The sequence below is a fragment of the Juglans microcarpa x Juglans regia genome, chromosome 4S (assembly GCF_004785595.1).
Source record: "Juglans microcarpa x Juglans regia isolate MS1-56 chromosome 4S, Jm3101_v1.0, whole genome shotgun sequence".
Classification (NCBI taxonomy): Eukaryota; Viridiplantae; Streptophyta; class Magnoliopsida; order Fagales; family Juglandaceae; genus Juglans; species Juglans microcarpa x Juglans regia.
The window spans coordinates 2,205,647-2,227,812 of NC_054601.1; the positions used below are offsets into that span (position 1 = coordinate 2,205,647).

Below are 22,166 nucleotides of genomic sequence, written 5' to 3' on the forward strand. Positions count from 1 at the left end.
TAGAAGAACGAAAATGGCCAATAAAGGCACAAGATGTATTTATTAGTGCATATATATATTATATCCTGATGCATCATGCACAGGTATACAGCGTACACACATAAAACATGTAACTAAACACTCGCTCTAGCTAGCTAGTATGCGAGTACATTAAAGAACAAAGGGTGCTGCTAATTAAAAGGTTATTTGAATTAGGACTCTTTCCTAGAGAAGTTTGTATCTATTTAGATGTCCAGACAACATGATCCTTTGGAAGGAAATGGCAGACAGGAACAGTTCCGGGCTTAACTTTGAGCACTTGGAAGGCCAAATGTTTTGGGTTCCATGCTGATGTGTCTGTGTGGCAAATGGCTACAGCTTTAGCTTTAGTCCCGTCATTGCCCACCAATGGCACCAGATAAGCCTTTGTGGTACGTGTTGTATGGCAGAAAAAGACAGCATATGCATAGTTCTGCTTGTGGCAAACAACAGCTTTGTTGCCCGCCATCTTCTTCACTCCTGGCACGATAGTATAATATTTCTGCATCTGGGTTTCTTTTCCCACCTCCGTAGAGATTGCCCGAACATCTTTCCCTAGCTTCGAAGTGCTGCAGTCCACCATCGATTCTAATGATGTTGCACAGTATTTTTCCTCCCCTTTAATGCCCGGTTTTTCACATTCTTCAATTGTGTTCTTTATTATGTCAGCTTCCGGCGATCCGGGCTTGAGTGAAAACTTGTTCAAAATTTCCGGCAGCCTGTTGGATGAAAAGGGAATTGATTTGGCAACTTGGCGAGGCAAAAAAGTTGCAGCTGTGTTTGAGTCTTGAGTCATGAAGTGCAAGTTCATTCTTTTGCCAGGATGCATATCCTTTTCCAAGAAGAAAAGAGCTACGTTGGGATTGTCATGGAGTTGATCCTCAGAGGCACCATATATATATGAGAACGGCGTTCCCTGTTGACCAATTCCAACATTGACTCCCCTGCCTGGCTGTCCTGGAGAGAAAGTCACCCCGACTTGCTTCTGATCATCCATCAGGTCTGCAACGTTAGAAACATGAACTAGAGACTTATTCAACTTCCAGATAAATAAATAAGATGATAGAATTAAGCATATTATATATTAATCGAGCGAAAAAATGTTAAGGACGTATAAATAATCAAATTTATTTTTTCTATTAATTTAAATATTTTGAAAAAATGATGATTTTACGTATCAAAACACACAGAGATCTCATTAGTTTGACCCTCAGCTTTGGACAATTAGTATATATATATAGTACGTACGTAGTACTAATTTCGAAAAGAAAAAAGACGAAAGAAAAGTCTTCTAATTCTATATACCAACCAGGTTGTAGAAGATCAATGACGGCTCTAGGCATTGGTGCGTTTGGCAGCACAGAGTTCCAGTAATCTTTGGGGCTCAGAGCTGCATGGCTTGCCGCCACTACTGCAAGCTGCAAGAGACAAAGTCTCGATCGTTTGGTTCCATACGAATAGTAAAAATATTAATTGAAGTACTTAAATCATATGAATGCAAATTAAAGTACTCTGTTAGAGCATGATAAGAATTTAAATAAATAAGTTCAGACGAGTGAAGGATTATAAAGCTCACAGTGAGAAAACTGAAAATCTGAAGAAGATTCATGATCTCCATTTAAGCCGTACGTGGACTGCGACAAAGGATAACACTCGGGGAGACAAAAGAGCTGAGAGTGTTGAGCTGAAGTAATGAATAGAAGAGCAAGGCAGATTGGAAATTTATAAGCGAAATCATGGCTCCAGATCGAGAAGATTCATTCATGTGTAGAAGAAGACAGGCCAGCTTCGTCACCTGCTTAATTACTTCTACAGCCGCCGGCTCATATACTTAAAATTCATTTATGTCAATTGAAGCTAATTAATTTGTACGGTTGACGGCGTCGGCGCAGTAGAATTCGGAAACTAATGAAGTCTACTCCAAAGTCCAAAGTACATGAGTTTGCAGGATGGTTTATGGAAGAATCTGTGAAACATGAGTAGCAAAATTAGCTTAGGATAAAGAGGGAAATTTCGCTCCATACTTGCTCCATTTTTTTAAGAGGTTTAAGTCGAAATTACACTTACATTGTCAATTTGGTAAGTGGTAAGAAAAATATTTAGTGTACAAAGACATCGACGATCTTACGAAAAAAATTACGAATGATATAGTTTAATGTACTTGGATTGTGAAATTTTTTTACTATAAAATATATTAATTAACACATCATATATATTAATTAAGCCACGCCATTTTACTTTTTGTTTTTGAAAAGTCAAAAATTACTTTTAATAATTTAAAAAAAATACAAATAAAAAATAAGAGAAAAATACAAATTTTTAGTATTTGTGGTTTATGCGGTTTTTGAAAAAATACAATTAAATAAAGATTTTTTTATAGAGTTCTGCTGCATACTGTCATTTTTACATATTTCTTACGCACTTAAGTGATATAATTAGCCGAAACAATTATTTTATATTAAAAAAATGATGCAACCAATTATATTAATAGAGTGTATAATAAATATGTAAAAATGACTGTATATAAAATATTTGTTTCTTCTCGTAATAATTTGTGCACGTTTTTAATGAAACTGCGGTGGGATTCCCTTTGCTCTTTCGGCGCTAGCTGCAACCAGCACTAGTGCGCGGTGCGAGCAATGAATTCAGTTTCTGGTTGATGAAGAGAGTGGGTAAAGTACTTTTATTTTATTTTATTCCAGCATTCATGTTTTAGGGTCTAGGTGATCGTCCACATGATCACTCGCAATGAAAGAATTAACAGAAAATTAAAAAGCCGAAGAAGAGAAATGTAGAAGGAATTTGAAGGAAGCTTGCACCCAAAAAAATGTCGTGAATTATTTTTTACGTCTAAGTACTTGCTTAAACTGAAGTACTGTATCCTTAACCATGGAGCCACACAATTTTTGCATTAATCCTGATAATTGTAAGAAGCCTCCGATAAGGAAAAATTAGAGAACAAGCAATGGAGTTCAGGTTTGACTCGTTGATCTCAAAAGAAGGTGCTAGCTAGCTTTCAGCATCCTCATAAAAGACCAAAAACCTTTCCCATCCACCAAAAGTATATATATATATATATATATATATATATATATATATATATATATATATATATATATATATGATACTGCTCTAATATTGTTTTGATTTGACATATTAATCTATATTAGAAGGAAAATAATTTACGAACAATATTTTTTATAATATTTTACATAATTATATTTTAAACGAGGAATATTTTTATAAAATATATTATAAAAATAATATTATTTTATAAAAATACTCTCATCTTATAATATTATTATAAAATATGCTGTAAAAATATATTGTGGATATATCATTACTTCTATTAGATATATCAAATTATAAATATTTAATTTTAAACCTCTCTTTTTAAAGTCGGTAGTATCTAAAAATACTCTCTCTGTATTAACTTGGAAGCAAATAAAGTCGGCGATTATTTAAAATAGATGTGTACAGTGTACTTGCAAGCCACTGTCATTTACACCCACAAAAACCAACTAGATCGACCAATTACCCTATATTGTTACCTTCTTCCCCTTTTTTGTCCTTTTAAAAGGGATCGTCCCGCAGTCACCGGTGTTTCTTTCAACACATAAATCGAAAAAATTAAAAAATTATCTGTTTGTAAAATATCGTAAAATATCGTAAAATAAGATATTTATATGATATAAATTAATTTTAAAAATAAATTTTAAAAATAAAATATTATTGCACATTGTTAATAAAATAATTATATTTGAAAGGTTGTTTATACGTCCGGTTATCATTTTTCAACGGCTTGAGCTAAAAATAAATTAAAAAAATCATTTATCAACAATACTTTAGCTCTCGAGTATGGGTTGGCACCGAATGAGGGTAACATTCGATGGTCCTTTCTGAGTTTCATCCAGCGATAGTAGTGAATGGGAACCGAATGGGGGATTTTAGGGTGCGTTTGGATGTTAAAGTGAGTTGAGTTGAGATGATAATATATTATTAGAATATTATTTTTTAATATTATTATTATTTTGAGATTTAAAAAAGTTGAATTATTTATTATATTTTGTATTGAAATTTAAAAAAGTTACAATAATGAATTGAGATGAATTTTGAAGATCCAAACTAAACCTTACTCTCCATGAATTTGGTACGGTACGGCAGTTCTAGCCTTTTAGACTTCTAGTTGGCTATTTTAGGTCCTATTTAGATATAGAAATAATTTCATCTCATTTTATTATTATAATTTTTTTAATTTTTTACATAAAATATAATAAAAATTTTAATTTTTTTAAATTTTAAAATAATATTAATATTAAAAAATAATATTCTAATAATATTTTATTTAATTTTCCTTTAAAATCATCTTATCTCATCTTATTAAGATTCGTTTAGATAGTGAGATGAGATGATTTTAGATGAATTTAATAAAATATTATTATTATTTTGAGATTTGTAAAAGTTGAATTGTTTATTATATTTTATATAAAAATTTAAAAAAATTATAATGATAAGATAAAATAGATTAAGAATATTTCTATACCTAAACCGGCCTAACCAAAAAAATAAGAAGAAGAAAACAGCTTCGAGTTGGCTATCAGGCTTGACAAATTGGGCCAAAAAATAAAAAGAATTTCATTAATATGAAAACTCCACGTGGCTTGACTACGTTCAGGCCCAAGCCGAACCTTATGGGCCACTCCTAGTTCATAAAATCCGCCCTTTACACCGTCTAGGTATGAAATGGGCTTAAATACTGACACTTTGATCCAAGTAAACGTATGGATTACTGTTATAACGAGTTGGAGCTCATTGTAAATTAACTCAACTTCCTACAGAAAGATTAATGGTTTGATCAAATTAAAAATAGGCCTGATATTGTGACGTTAGTCCCATTAGACTTAAAAAATAATACTATAAAGAATAATTTTATAAATTTATACAAATTTATGTGAAGTTTAACCGGATTTAAATGAGTTTGGATCACTTACATGTCTTTAAAGTTTAATGTAGGAATAAGCTGGAATCCAACTTAATTTATACAAGTCGAGTTACACGATCATATACTCATTTTTTACCTAATTAAAAAAAAAAAAAACAAGGCCTTACTTTAGATAATTGAACAGCGGAACCAGCAGATTTTGTCCAACAATACCACGTGAAATCATATGGTGAAGTGAAGCCATGGTTAGACAGACAACTTGGTTGGCCACACTTGATGAATTGATCACTATCCTTTTTTTTTTTTTTTTTTGGTTAAGGAAAACAGACACAACTTCGAATCGAAAGGCTGCAATATTCCCTATCCCTTTGGTGGGCTACCGCACTATCTTCTTCGATCTTCTCCTGTCACACATGCAGTTAGCAGATTTTGAGGTGTATCTAAGAACCTCCTTTTTTTCCCACTTGTAATATCTCGTTATTATTATTATTATTATTATTATTATTATGGATTTATTAATTAAGACCCTGATCTTGTTTGTGCTATTAATCTTTGGTGGGATTGGTGTCACCCACTAATCAAAGGAAATTTCTTTTTGTTTCCCTTATGGCTAGAGTTCATGATCAGATAGTCAATTCTTGTGGGGTTTAATTATTTGGCATATCATTATTGGTGGGACGGTTTGCGTTGCAAATAGTTCTCATCTCTGGGAAATGAAATCCTTAAAAACAAATATATATATTTTATATATATATATATATATATATATATTTTATATATATATATATATATATATATATATATATATATAGATGATCATTGACTATCGATCGATCGATGACATTAATATTTCGCCAAGTAAAAGATTTTCAAATGATTGTAAGAAACGTCTAAGCAGCCGTACTACGAGGGCAAAACCAGCAAAGTAATTCATGATATAATTAATCATGATCATCAGGCCAGCGTTTAAATATTTGATTATATATATATATATATAAATAAATATAAATTAATGATTATTATTTCAATAATGTGGTTTTGTTTGTTTTATTTAGTTAATTTTTCTTTCATGCATGATGAGTAAGCTGAGAGTTGCAAATAAGTGATATTGGATGGAGGGGGAAGCTAGGTGGGTGGATCTTTGTCATTAGCTAGATATCATTAATTGGTGGGAATACATCCAATTCCCATGAGTGTGGATGCGATCCCAATATGCCCAACCCAATTATGGGCATAATGGTTTTCACTGTGTTCATGTAGTACTAATTAATTAATAATACATAAAATCTTTTTCTGTTGGAAAATTTGAGAACGAGACCCAATATATTCACCAGATTGTGGGCGCAATATATAGAGTACTTTGCACTAATTATAAGATCAGGTACTACTTCAGATACTTCCAATAATTTATAAGAAAATTAAAAGTACTACTGGTACTACTGGGAATTAGCATCATCCATCGTACTGTCCGCATGGCTTTGCTCACAAAGAATATTATTATTATTCTCATTTTCATGTCTCTCGAATTCAATGATCTGCAGATAGCTAGCTCAATTAATTAAATAGTTATTTTCGTATAAAATAACTGGCCATAAATTATCAGTTTTCTTGTAACGTGTACTTAAAGTTTAGGTCTTAATTAGCATAATATTGCCAAAGTTCTTCAAATTTCATGAGTCGATTAATTCAAATTATCAAAGGACCCAAAATATAAAGATTATTGTAGTTTGGCATCACAAATGTTTCAAACGATCCATTAATGGACGTTGCCTTGCAAAATGTCACGATGGAATAGAGCGCACTTTTTTGTTTTAATGGAAATAGACTTCATATTATTCAATAAATTGAAATTACAACTATGACTTATCAATACAGAAAAAATCTAAATTATAAGTCAATCTACGATTGATGTAGAATAGAGCGCGCGCACCTAGCTAGCTAGGTTATGAACAATTTGATATACAATACTAGTACTACTAGCTAGTGATACTAACCACATAATATAAAAGTTATATATCCTCTTCGAATCAAGAAAAAGGGTTTTGGACAATTGTGCTTTAAATCATGGAAAAGTTTCATCCCCACAACTGTCTAATCAAGCTTTGAAATATATAAATAAACTGATATATATATATATATATATATATATATATATATATATATATATAAGGCTCGTAAAAGTAATACAAAGGAGAAAGAAAAAGAAGGGGGGTGGGGAAGGTTTAAAGGAATATGGAAGTGATGACCCATGCACACAAGCTGGGCCATGCACACTGATTTCCTCTCTTATATTGCTGCTATCTCCATGTGGGGTGGAAGAAATATTTCTCTCAAAGTCACATTCCTTCATCACAATAATTAACCATTAATATAAGAGATTTCTTGAACAGATTTTTATTCCCTTTTACTAGTTTTTTGATTCAATGCGTCTCTATCAAATAGATATACACCTTATTTACACAATGATACTTGATGGAACATAAAGTGCTATGTTGTTTAAAAAGACTTTAAAAGCTTTCATTTGAACTTATTTAATAGGAAATGTGTATATAATCATTAGGGAGAGAAGAACCCAGGCCAGGAAAGTTTCAGCCAATAAGTCTACCTGATGGACAAAAGCATTATCGAAACCTAGCTAGCTCTAGCTAGTGTTATATATATATATATATATATATATATATATATATATGTATGTATATATATGTGGATTCTTTCATTTCGCACGATAAACCTTCTGAAACTTACTAGTTCAACCAACATGCAGCATCGTTCAAACGTCTGATCAATAATAGATCAAGATAAGCTACGTGCGGGGAAAATAAGGTTTATAATTAATACAAGGATCATAAAATATGTTTGTATTTATTATGAACGAGGTTGTTCACTCCGCCGGTGATCAGTGATTAAATTGGCTAGGTATAATTTTCTAATTTTTTGTTTGAGTAATGTCATATGTACCTATATAATATTACTTTTCTTATTTTATTAATTATTATTATTTATATTTTAAATTATATACATAAAATTGTAAGTATATATAATTTTTTTTTGTTTTAATTAACTGCAATAATATCTATGAATGTTTCATTCCTAATTAATTAATTAAATTCCACGTTATACCAAGCTATCAGCCAATTAATTAGATATTTTTCTTTCCCAGGCCTGGTAGACGTTGATCTCCATTAATATTATAATTCTATTAGATTGAATTGAAGGGGCATTTTAAACGGGTCTAGACTTCACGTACAATGAAATGATGATCCCAGCTTTCATATATCCTTCGACTTTTTATTGCGTTTGTCACACTAGACACCATCTTTCACCATTGACATATCAGATCATTCATGTCTGAGTGCTTGAGCAGCTTTATTTATTTCAAGTACTTGCAAAGTAAAATTGCTTTACTTTCTCCTTTCCTCGTGTCCCCACTTAATTTCATGATGATTAGATTGATTATATTATTAATTAATCCACAGGATATATAATTAACGTTTCATAATGCTTTTGGTTTAATCGTGCATGTCTTATCAAAGTAAGATGCAAAAGATTGTCAAATAAATTACCTACAAATTAGAGTACTTTATTAGGTTAAAGTATCACGCGAGTCTTAGTTTTCCATGGACAATTATCATGATCAGACTAGTAATCACCGATTAATTTGTCACTTAATTACCCATTTTAATACTATTTATAATTAGTAGACGAATGATGCAAAGATCATGTTGCAGATCAAAGCATGCATGCGCTTGATGATTGGCTGCCAGCTTATACGCGTCGATCTGTGTTAGTTTTTTACTATTAATACTACTCATCTTATTCAACAAAGCAGCTTGCCCCCAATCTCATATATGAAATCATCATTTTTTGGCATTTAGTGATATATATATATATATAGGGATTTTTGTTTGGCATATACATATATATATAATTATATTTTAGAAAAAAGGCCGTACGTAGGATGGAGCAATCGGAGGTGGCTTCCCTATATTAACTATTTGCAACCAAGTAATAATGTTTGCTCTGCTTCCGATCGTGTGATCATCTAAATCATGATTTGTATCGACCAATTTTTAGATGCATATACAGTACTACAACTCAAATAAGATGAGAAATATCATTTTTCATCTTATATTTGTCATTTTTTATTATACTTACTGATCACGTACGTAGTATATATTAAGTACTGATTATTTATTTACGTCGATGACATATAAAATCATGAAAATGTAATAGTACTAGTTATTACTGATCATAAAACGATCGATTTGATATGAGGTATATATACTTTAAAAAAACATGATATATCATGTTCATCTTATTTTTTTAACAATACATATATGGTACTGGTGGCAAATTATTTTAGGATATCGTAGGAAAAGATCAAATGTTATAGTGGAACCTTGGGCGCAGCTTTCTGCGTGAGATTCCATAAGGGGCTAGCTAGAGATCATGATATTAATCATCTATAATTAATCCTGAGATTCTTTGAATTAATCAGCATCTTTAATTTCTTAGTCGGAATACCATCATTTAACCGAGAAAAATCTTGCAGAATTATATATATATATATAAAAATATAATATGTTGCCTATAGTCGATCGACTGATCATAAAGTAAGTGATGACTAATTAGTGCAGAAGTCAATATTAGGGAATTAGGTTAGTGCCATGATCAGTTAATTTCTTTGTGGGCTATACTAATTAAGTACTACGATATGTGCAATTTATAATTATGACCAAAGAAGATAGGTGGCCGAAGAAACTTAATTAATTCAATTAAATAAAATGACGCATTCATGATCAAGTATTAAACCCTTGTAATTAAGTGGTACTAAACCTTCTTGCAATATTGTTCTTAGATTATATATAAAGTTATCCGACAAAGTTAATCATGTTCGTCGATAAAGTAGGCATAAATAATTAGATATGTAGAATTCTCATTTATAATTGGCTTGTGCCGCCACAACAAGAAAGTAAAAAGGGTGAGAGAGATAAAATCATATATTTTCGATTATGAATGTCAATTCGGAATTGGGATCGATAAACTTGACCCATCCATGAATTAATTTATAGAGTTTAATATAGTAACATTATCATGTTGTTTATTTTAGAGGATATCGTGTAAGCTAGCTAGCTAAGGTCAACACTACTCCCTAGCTACTACGTGATAGGGACAAAGGATAACATAAGTTCACTCAAAAAGAAATTGACTCAGCTCACAAACTAGAAACCTAGCTAGTACAATAATAATGATCTTTTTCCACAACATGATCTCGAATTAATCTTTGCAATCATAGTCATGAGGTGGGAGTTTTTTTTACACCGGCCGGGCGTTCCTATAGTACTAGTAAGACCTCATGCATGGTTGCATGCACTCAACTATTGCAACCACTAGTACTTGTCAACATGCAGCCGCAGCCGCCGCCGCGCCGCCATCATTTGCTTTCATTGACCCGCGAGTTTTACGTGTGCACATAAGATCCATTCAACATCCCATGTACCTTGCCTGTTGCGTTCCAAGCAGCTCCTATCAACACCTATCTTATATATATGCCTTTTCTTTTATCTAATATGTAGTTTTCATCAACGCATGATCACTCTTTGTTGCGGTTTCTCATGATATATAGGACCCAATTACCACATGAATTTATTGGAATACTCCACTTTTCAATTTTTTTTGGTGTGCTATATATGACAATTACCATGAAATATCTGTTGAATCCTCAACTCCTAATTTTTCTATTTCTAATGGTACTATTATTACACATGATTTGGGGAGGGGAATTAAAAAACCCTAGCTAGTTAGTGACCACGATAAGATATTGTCCTTTTGGATGTTGCATGCAATAAGAGTGTGAGAGCCAAATGCGCCATGGGTTTGCGTGAGATCACTCTTTTGCTGTCGCATGAAGCTGGCCGATGCAGAGAAAAATGGATGGAGGAGAGAAACGCGTGGTTTAAGGAAGCCTAAACCATTGGTTGGTTTTGGGCTATCAAAGCTCCTTCTTTTTGGTTGGCCACCTTCTTATTCATGGCCCCATGCGAAACTTAATTGCATGGCCCTATATTAAAAAAACAAAAAAAAACAAAAAAAAAAAAAAAAAGAAAGAAAGAAAGGACTAGCTAGGGCACATTAGACTAAAATGTTAGGTCAGATTCTTCTAATGCTGGCTCCCATTTCAGAGGGACTAATATGTTACTAAATATAGTGACAACTTTTTGATCCCCATTCTCATTCCCAGTTGTTCTTTTGCTCTAATTAAGTAACCCTATTGACCTCTTCCCTGCAAATTGGAGATAGCTTGCTCTCTGTCCCATCACTCTCTCTCTCTCTCTCTCTCTCTCTCTCGATGTAAAATAATTTGCACGGTAATCACCACTTTATTCTTTCCGCACGCTTGTTAGAATTATTATATATATATGGATCTCCTTTCTTCTTTCCCGATTTAGTTTCATATCTGTCCTTTCCTTGCTTCGATTTATTTTCTCCCCCCCTTTATTTTCTCTCTTTTTATCACTTTCCTCTAAATTTATGTCTTTGAGAAGTGAAAACTATATTGATAATTTGGCATATATATACACTCTTATATATTTAATTGGAAACATTTGTATGTTTATTTTTCTTCAAGAAAATTCTATATATGTTTGATGAAGCAGTACTGGTACGTGTATTTTTTTTTTAATCGTAATTCCTTCAATAAAATCATGATATAGCTCAAGTACTCCTACTAAGATTTTTTTTTTCTTTTGTAATAGGGCTCCACAGTATCAGATTTTCAAGTTCATGGCCTTATGTATATGGCTGGCTGTTCATGATCACCAAAAGACTTTGGCAGTATATGAAGACTAAATGATTTGAATTAGAGGTATATATGATGATCTGGGATCACTCCCTAGTGGCTTGGGAAATTTAAGAAGCCTCTATATATATTCAAGATTGTGACATGTATATGTATAATTGGTGTCCAACTCGATCACTATAGCTAACGTAACACATGGCGCGCGATGCTAATTATTAAAAAGCCAAACATGCTCATACTTTAGAAGAATATACAAACCAGTTACTCATAAATGCAAGATAGGTTCATTATTATATATTATTTATATATACATCATACATGTACTCGCACAGAAGCACACATGCTGTTGGCTTTTTGTCTAGAGTTTGATTTTATTTTGTCGCACTTCAGTTTTATTAACACTATATATATATATAGTATTAATTCCGTATAGCCATACTGTATATTCAACTATTATCTGAAATAAAATTATCTGTAATTTCGTTGCATAAACATGCTGAACCATATAAATTTTGTGTCGTGTGTCTTGAATGATGGATTCCACCTTTTTTACTTTACATTTTTCTCTTATCATTCATAATACATGCATATATAGGTGCATGCTTGTAGGTGCAAATATATAATATTTATGTACCCAAAATTAGCATATAAATATATATATAAAATATATATGATCTTTCACCAAATGGGCTGAGCTATTTGTGAAACTGATCACTCGTACATATAAAATGTTGGTGGATGATCAGAAATCATGTACTGTCGGATCTCCCTGAACACATCATGTCCAATTAAATAAGATTAAGGAATTAGAAAATTAAAGCTATTTTAATTAAAAGTTAAATTAACTAATTAATAAGTTTTAGGTTCTTGACGATGGCACATAATTGTCAAGAGAATTAATTATGTTGTACTGTGTACATGTATTAATGATCGATACTAAAGTTATAAGGTTGACAGACAGAATTTTTTTAACCTGAAATTAAGTCAAATATTACCTGAAGATCTAATTAATGAAACTGAAATTAACTTGGGTTAACACTGAATTTATTGGTTAATTTCTTATTTTTTCTTTCGGGTTGTTGAATCTTTCGGCAGTGCAACTTCTGTACTCAAAAGAGGAATATCCAACAGAGTCACGACAATATTAATATCATGATCAATGCCCATTAATTTTGAACTTCCATACTATTATATATATATATATATATATCTATATATGTAGTTGCTTTGAAAATTCACAAAAATTTCATTTTTCTCATTAATACCAATCGCCAGCAAACACCGCCTTTTCACACTCCCCCTCACAGCTTCTCTGTCGCACTAACTAAAAAGCAAATTCAATTACGCTCAAATCCATTCAACATTGGCCAAAATATAAAGACAAAAACCAATTCATCATCAATTCGATCAACACGACCTGGAGGCCATCCACCACCACCAGTACTACACTCCTGACCATCATCATTTAATCACTGATCTGACCATAAATGATAGACCGAGACTGCAGGCAACTGGAAAATGTCCTGGCCTCGACTCAGTTTTGGCATAAGCGGCACTGATTTTTTTCTCCAAAACAACAAAAAAAAAAAAAAAAAAACACTACATCTGCAAAGATAAGTTATACTACATAAATAAATCTGATTAACTTGACCTGGTATACATGTCAGATCTATTTTGTTCGTTATAGGTCCACAGGTAATTAATAGATTAATCACGGCTTGTTTTGGAATTTATTATAATTATTAAAAAATCGAAAAAATCATCGTTAATATATTTTTGTATTAGTTTATGTGTAAATTAAGTATGCAGAGGTACGATATATATACGAATTTATAAATAAATGTTTTCTTGATAATTTGTGCCCTCCTACTTGAAATAATCATTGGTTACTTGAAGTGAGATATAATTACTCAAAAAATAGAGCTAGATGCAATTTTAGGATGGTCAAGTTTGGTATATTTTATTTGAAAAAAAAATAAAAAGAAAATATACAAAATTTACATATTTAGGTGAGGTTTGGATAGTGAGTTGAAATGAGATAAATTAAGATGAAAGTTGAAAAAAATATTGTTAGAATATTATTTTTTAATAATATTATTATTTTGAAATTTGAAAAAATTGAATTATTTATTATATTTTCTATAGAAATTTGAAAAAATTATAATAATTAGATGAAATAAGAAGAGATGAACTATCAACTCAAAGTCCAAACAACCTTAAACTGCAAATATCCTCTTTCATGCTCAAATCAAGCTAAGAGCATCCTTAATGGATTAGTTAAAAACTAAATCTATTGAGTATTTAGCTATTAGAGAGTAAAATATGTTCACAATGAATTAGCTAAATTCTAAATAATTGAAATTTAACTACAGTGACTTTCAAAAGTTTTTCTAAATTTGAAAGTTATTGTACATACATTAAATATATATTTTATCAATTATTTATTTCTCTCTTTCTTTCTATCACATATTTTATCACAATTGATATATTAATTTGAGTTAGTGATATATTAATTTAATTAGAATATAATTATTAATTAATATATAATAGGAAGAATAGTAAAATATGATAAAATAAAATAAATTAATAATTAAAAAATTAAATATTTTTGAAATTACTAGTTACTCATTACTATATAATAAATAAATGGATAATTCAATGTGGAGATTTGATGTGAATAATTAAAACTAAATTCATCTTATATTATTTTATTGTTATATAATAAAAAAATAACTATTCTAATGTAAAGATTTATGTAAATAAAATAATTAAAAGTTAAATTTATCTTATATTTATAAAAAATATATTTTAATTTCAACTAATCATTGAGGATGCTCTTAGCTCCCCGTATTAACCTTTCTAAGAATCTTGCGTCCCACCGTACATTAATGAGCTACTCGGATTATTCCATGGTCGTCCTTAATTCGACACACAGTCTTTGCTACAGTAATTGTGATATTTGTAGTAGTAACGTTGGATATCATCAGCAACATTCAGTACTAGTGCTACTACCACCACGAGCGAGCGAGCGAGCAACTCACTGCTGGCTACCAATCATTTTCAGCTGCATCTCTGATCTATCTCAGTACCATTTACATAAAAGCTTTATAAAATAAATTTATAGAAATACTACATACAATCGGCATATACAACTTTGTATAATTAACTGACAAATTGGGTCTCACTTCAGCCCTTTCTTCTTCCTATTTTTCTCTCACCCATTTCCTTTTTTCTGTTTGTCATTGAAAAACTGAAAAACTGAAAAACTTATCAAGTCCTCCGTAACACTGCGTCATCTTCATCTTTATCTTCTTTTCACTCTTTATAACCACAGTAACCACCGATTCCACTACCATTTAGCAACTGGTTTCAATATTCTCAAAATTTTACTTGAAACATAAGTAAAATTTCCTCAAGTTTCAGACACACTCTCTTCTCTTGATTTCTTCCCTTCCACTGCCACCACCAGCCAGCCTCAAGCCATGGCAGGCCATCACTCACAAAAGACCCAACCCCGCTGCTAACCTCCATCGCAGTGAAATTCAAGTAACAAATCCCTGCAAATCCCTCCATCGCAATAATCAATCACCCAGCGAAAGAAATCACACTAACACCATAACTCCTTCAACATAATTAAATTAGCATACAAATCCCTGCTAATCTTCTAATTTCTAAAACATAGTAAACCATACAATCTCCAAATTATCCAAAAAAAAAAAAAAAAAATTAAAACTATGTTTTAAAAAAATCTATCCTCAATGGGGAACGTAGTCCAAAGGGATTTCAACATCACCATCGGTGATCTCCTGCTGCAAGTCCTTGGGGTCTTTCCTGTCGACTGTACAATCGTCGGACACGCACATACCGAGGATCTCCTTGATGGTCCTAGAGAGGTCCTTCGTCTTCTTACAGTCGCGCTCGGGCTCCTTAAGGGCCTTGATAACGAGGACAGCAGTGGAGGGGACAACAGAGACCTTGGCCTGACGGTTCTGGACCGCAAGCTTGACCGTGACACGGAGGCCCTTCCAATCCTTGGTGGTCTCCTTGGCTATGAGCAGAGTGAACAAAAAAACTGATAAGAGTGAGAGAGAGAAAGAACGAAATAAGAATGGAAAAAAAAAAAAATTTTATGCAATCGATTACGCAGGGATTCTCCCAGCCGGTTGCAAGTAGACTTTTTCATAAATTTATAAATCTACGTGACTGATATAAAACGTCATATCTATTTTATAATAAAAAGATTTTTATAACCCGGCATCTCATATCAAGTTACATATAATATTAAATCGTTACTTGTTTTAAAAATTTAAACTAATAAAAAAAAATTAGATTTAATTATTTATATATTTTTAATAATATCAATTTGTAACTTCACTTTTATAAAATCGTTCTGAATTTCGTACCATATTGACTAGTACGGCAAGTATTTAGCGTATTGATATAATGATCGATACAATAAATGTTTATGTTTCGTACCGGGTCGTATCGGTGCGTTTTTGTATATCGGCTGAAATTATTATTTTTGCAATTAATGTAAAAATTCTAACTTTTTCATAATTTTCATTACAATTTCAACATCTGAAGACTATTTTCTTAATTTTTTTTAATCCTTTTTTCTCGAGAACTTGAAATCAAAGCCCTACTTCCCTTTTCATGATGAAAATGAGTAATAATTTTTTAAATAGCTAGATTGAGAACTTAGAAGTATTATTGAGTTTTATAAATATGTGTTTTAACTTTTTAAGGGTTGCATTGATGTTATTTTAAAATATAATTTATACATATATGATTAATTTATTATATATAAACTATCTCGAAACGGTACAGGTATCGAAATATTTCATTATAGTGCCTTAATCGAAACAGCCACCGAAACGATATTCAAAACATTGCTATATAGACCTCGTTTGGTTATGCAATTCAAATGAGATGAGATAAAGATGATTTGTTAAAAATTAAATAAAATATTGTTATAATATAATTTTTTTAATATAATTTCTGTTTTAAAATTTGAAAAAATTGAATTGTTTATTATATTTTGTACGTGAATTTGAAAAAAATTATAATGATTATATGAGATGAGATGAGATAGTAATTTGATTTTATATAACTAAACCTAACCGTCATTTCTCTATTCTAAATTACATGTATTACTACTTTCACTAATTAACTTGAAAATAGATCAGCTGTACAGTTGCAGTGTCATATATATGACATATCTTGCATGCATTTAGATTTTTTTTTTTTTTTTTTGTAATGTTGTTTGATTACTTTTTCTGATTTCTTACCTATATTGGCTAGTTTTCCATGGTTACAATTAAGTCTTTTTTCTCCTCACCAATTACGTACCCACAGTATCGGACAATATCTTAATGCATCATCATGTGGGTGCATGACATCTTAATTGATGACAATTAATTCATGTTCCAAAACCTAGTCAGCTTAGCTGGTTCGGAAAAGAAAATTACACCAGCTATCTTCCAGATAAATGACTACTTAAGCTTAATTATCCAAAGGTTATTTATTTTAGGAATATTTCGACCTAGAATTGAATTATTTTGTGAAAACAAACAAATGAATTAATCGTCAGCTGATATTCAAATCCACCGCGCCACGCTCAAACGAACTTCAAATTCCATTATTAGTTCTGGGATCAAACTACAAATACCGTGTGTGTGTATATATATATATATATTATATAGCCCCTATTGGCTACTATATATATAATTAATATATGTACACATACATTTACTTTACCTATTATTTATTTATTTATTTATTTTCTTCCCACTTCATGTGTTATTTTCCTTTAATTCCCACTGAGCCTTCCCTCATATTAATGAGAACGGAAGGATATGTGTATATATATACATATAAATTATATAATTAATAAAATGAGTAATTCTACTTATCATCATCTTAATTTTTATTATTTTTTTATCATTTCATAATATGATATTAGATGATTGGATACTATTTATTAAAATGACGAGAAAATAGAAGATGAATATTTTTTTAAAAAAATAAAAAATTTATTACCACCTATACTGGCCCGATCTGATCTCTCTCTGCTTTTGTGTGTGCTGTATATATTGAATTTTGATTGAGCCCCGTAGCTGTAGCTCATGCCTCCGCTTAACGCTCCTTTGAACAACACAGATACAAAAACAAAACCAAATACTCATTCTCACAACTGGAAAAGACATTCTAATCTGCTCCAAGTTTCAAGGAATTTCCTCGCGAGCCTAATCCTCCTTTAGATAAGAGAGGAAATTACAACTGAATCCGAGCCTCATCCCGGAAAATTACCACTCTGAGAGTCCTGCATAGAAACATATGTAGAGAGACAGAGTCAGCTATTCCATATGGTTTCCCTTCACTTGTTCTCTTTCTTCCTGGAATCAACTACCTCTTGAAGCTCAGAACCCTCGAGTCAGCCGAGCCATTTTCTTGCACCATTTGTTCTGTTCTTGCATTGTTCATGGAGCACTACTTGAGAGAGAGAGAAGGAAAACAACTCCATGATCCTATTCGCATTGAGAAAACTAAAAATTCATCGTCATCACGATGCGAGTACGTTGACGGGCCGGTGATCGTCGGCGCAGGGCCTTCAGGACTTGCTGCGGCCGCTTGTCTCAAAGAAAAGGGTGTCCCATGTGTGGTTCTCGAGAGATCCAATTGCATAGCTTCTTTGTGGCAGCTCAAGACATACGATCGCCTTCGACTTCATCTACCAAAGCAATTTTGCGAGCTTCCCTTCTTGGGTTTTCCAAGTAATTTCCCTACTTACCCTACTAAGCAACAATTCATAAAGTACTTGGAGGATTACGCCAAGAAGTTTGATATTAGACCGCGGTTCAATGAGACGGTGGCACATGCGGAGTATGATTCTACGCTTGGTTTTTGGCGCGTGAAGAGTGCGGGACTAAAGGGGGAGACAGAGTATGTGTGCCGGTGTTTGGTCGTAGCGACCGGAGAGAATGCAGAGCCGGTGGTGCCGCAGATAGAAGGAATGGAGGAATTTGGAGGGCCCATCAGGCATACAAGTTTATATAAGAGCGGGGATGAGTATAGACTGAAGAGGGTTTTGGTGGTTGGATGTGGGAATTCAGGCATGGAGGTGTGCTTGGATCTATGCAACAATAAGGCTAAACCTTCTATTGTGGTCAGAGACACAGTAAGTTTTCTTAGCCATGTCCTCTCTCTCTCTAGATCTCTCTTCCCTCCCTCCCTCCCTTCTCTCTCTCTCTCTCTCTCTCTCTGATCTGGAGGCGTTCAGAAAAGCAAAAATCGCACTTGATTTTGTTTATAAGTAGTATATTGTCCCTCCAAATCCAGGGATTTTTATTTTTAATAAGAAAAAAGGCCAGTACTTTGAATTTCTAGGTTTCTTTTGTTTCCAAAGGTTTTTCAAAAATGAATTAGGACAAAAACTAAATGAATGTATAAAGTCGGCGAAGGCTTTTTCAGTATCTTCAAACACGATGAATTTTAAGCATAGAAACCCTATAAAATTTTCGCCCCTTTTACTTCAAATATGTACTGGTCTTCTGGTGCAATGTCTAGTTCAACACTCGTCCCATCTATGTCAGTTCTGTAACGACATACTCGAGTTCCAGCGGCTGGTTTAAATATACATGATCAAGAAAATATTCCTTAATTTATTTTGGAAAATATAAATATTCCGATCTCTTCACTTTCTTGAGAATTCTCATTTTCTCAATCATGAGCAACATTGGTCACAAACAGTATTCCTTAAAGCATATGATGATCATCAAGCATGGTCTGGAGGCAAGTAGTTCCAATATTACAGTAGCAAAAAAGAGGGGCTCACACACATCAACTAGTACTCCATCTTTTCATGCCTTCCGGCTAGCTATAGTTTTTGGTCCCCTCTTTATTAAACTTTTTTGGGTGTGTTGGTTCGGATTAAGGTGCACGTCCTACCACGAGAGATGCTGGGAAAATCAACTTTCGGGCTGTCCATGTGGTTGCTCAAGTGGCTGCCCATGCGCCTTGTGGATCGGTTCCTGCTGATTGTGTCATGGCTCATGCTCGGCGACACAGCCCGATTTGGATTGGACCGGCCGCGTTTGGGTCCCCTTGAACTCAAGAATTTGTCTGGAAAGACCCCAGTTTTAGATGTTGGTACGCTCGCCAAGATCAAAAGTGGAGACATTAAGGTACTTGCCTTTCTATCTAATCAAATCTCACTTTATATATTTTTTCCCTGTGTAGCCAACCGAAGTTTTCATAGATCTTACTATATATATTTTGTCAAATGATTGTGCTTATACGCTTTTTCTTACTGCTTTTTATTATTGAATGAAGTGACAGACTTTTGCCCACTTTTGTTTATGTGTTCCCACTTTAATTATGCATCGGACACTACTAACTTTCAGGATTTTAAACTTTTCCTAAAATATGTCAGATCTTTTTTTTTTTTTTTCATTTATTTCATTCCAATATTTTGTGGTTCTTTTCCTTAATATATATGTGGTTCAAGTACTATATATGCCCTAAATTCGGTTAATAATTCTTAATTATATATTCTGTTGAAGTTATTTCCAGGCAATTAAGATATTTTCCAATGTCTAACTGATCTCATGTCCGGTCTGCTTGTGTATGTATAGGTATTTCCAAGCATTAAGAGGCTAAAACGTCATGCTGTAGAATTTGTTAATGGAAAAATACAAAACTTCGACGCCATTATTTTAGCTACCGGTTACAGAAGCAACGTACCCTCTTGGCTTAAGGTAACTTTATCTTTCTTCCTACTCCATCTTAAGTTGATCTGTTTCTTGTATATATTTGCATATATACATAACTCAATCAATGGACTAAAAAAGAGATATATGGACTTTGATCTTCATCGATCAGGAGGGACAGATGTTTTCAAAGAAAGATGGGTTTCCTCGAAAGGCATTTCCAAATGGTTGGAAAGGCGAGTATGGGCTGTACGCAGTGGGGTTTACGAAACGTGGACTGCTTGGAGCATCAATGGATGCCAAAAAAATAGCTGAGGACATTGAACGGTGTTGGAAAGTGGAGGCAAAGCAGAAATTGGCCTTTGTCAGCTCACTTTTGCCAAGGTCATTATCTTGATTTTGTTCAGTTATAGATATAGATCATATCCATTGAGAAATGGCGAGCCACCAGCTTGCTCGTTCGATCACCTTTTGCCTTAGTACGTAATCATCATGATTTTGCCAATCGAGTTAGAGGTATAGAAATTAATAGATGAAATTAAGAATAATCAGTGATGAGATCTTATATACATTTTTTTTTTTTTATCTTCATTATTTCACTTTCTTTAATCATTAATTTCTATACAATATTCTCAAACTCGGCAAAATGATCATGATGATAGCTGAGGTAATGGGGTTCCAAGTGGAGGGTTTTCTTTTCTGGGTTCGGCACCAAAGTTGGTTGCTCTCCAAGTGCATGATCGATGAGTGGAGGAAAAAAAAAATGAAGATGGGGAGAGAGTTGAATCGATGAACCCTTATCTTTTCAAAGTGGCAAGGCACAAGCTGCTAGCTAGCCTGCAAGCTGGCCTCCTTCGGAAGGCCGTGGATTTCAGATCATTGAAGAAAAATTAAGGATGCCGGTACTCTTTCTACATGATCTTGTACATATTATATATGATCGTTCGTTTGCCTCTAATATTTAGGCATTATATTGAGTTGATCATAGAAAACAAAAAAGAGAATAGGTTAGGGCAAATTTATATATATATATATATATACATATATATAGATCATCAAAGCGATAAATATTGTTTGGTAATTGTTTGCCAAGTGATATAATTATGTTCTAGCAAGCATAAATATTGATCTAATTCCCGCGGGGTTTGGATATATATGAGAGCTTAAAGTTTTGATGTTTTCCAACTCTTTTGTACCATTTGTATATATACATATATATGGTTCAGATCATGATTTCCATTGATCGAGGTTTTGGGATGTATTCGACATGATGAAGTTATTAACGGGAAAAATTAAGATGATTTCTAATGAAAATCTTATATATATGCAGAGTGTGTATGGCTGGCTAGTTGCTAGTACGTACCTACTATTCCATGGATATAATCATATATATATATATATATGTATATATTATTGTTATTTTTATTTTTATAATTGCCTACAAAATGTAACCTGCAACTTAATTGCTTCTGGCCTGCATTTTCGCTATCGAAATGATTTCATTCCAAGTGGGGATCAGCTAGCTAGCTAGGACCACGCACTACTTTGTAAGAGAAGAGAATCCTATTAATTGCATCCGATCATTACAATTCAATGGTGACTCACTCACTCGGATAATTATTTCTTTATATTAATTTGCATCGATCCCCTACTTCACAAAATTGATGCCTATTATATATTGGGATTTGTTTTTGGGCAC

The 22,166-nt window shown here is 32.6% G+C and overlaps 3 protein-coding genes across 3 annotated transcripts; 1 reads left to right on the top strand and 2 right to left on the bottom strand.

The window, feature by feature from the left end:
• On the bottom strand, positions 1 to 1,769 carry LOC121263594 (BURP domain protein RD22-like). Its single transcript, XM_041166570.1, has 3 exons — positions 1,595 to 1,769; positions 1,328 to 1,436; positions 1 to 1,020 (listed from the first exon to the last, which is right to left on the bottom strand). The coding sequence occupies exons 1-3, from the start codon at positions 1,634 to 1,636 to the stop codon at positions 221 to 223; spliced, it is 951 nt and encodes a 316-aa protein (XP_041022504.1). The 5' UTR covers positions 1,637 to 1,769; the 3' UTR covers positions 1 to 220.
• A 13,745-nt stretch (positions 1,770 to 15,514) lies between these two features.
• Positions 15,515 to 18,218, bottom strand: LOC121262706 (60S ribosomal protein L12-like). Its single transcript, XM_041165295.1, has 3 exons — positions 18,169 to 18,218; positions 18,069 to 18,081; positions 15,515 to 15,802 (listed from the first exon to the last, which is right to left on the bottom strand). Exons 1-3 carry the CDS (start codon positions 18,216 to 18,218, stop codon positions 15,515 to 15,517), a joined length of 351 nt encoding a protein of 116 aa, XP_041021229.1.
• LOC121263595 (indole-3-pyruvate monooxygenase YUCCA6-like) lies at positions 17,841 to 21,737 on the top strand. Its single transcript, XM_041166571.1, has 4 exons — positions 17,841 to 18,936; positions 19,694 to 19,942; positions 20,393 to 20,515; positions 20,640 to 21,737. Exons 1-4 carry the CDS (start codon positions 18,241 to 18,243, stop codon positions 20,862 to 20,864), a joined length of 1,293 nt encoding a protein of 430 aa, XP_041022505.1. The 5' UTR covers positions 17,841 to 18,240; the 3' UTR covers positions 20,865 to 21,737.
• Positions 21,738 to 22,166: the final 429 nt, after the last annotated feature.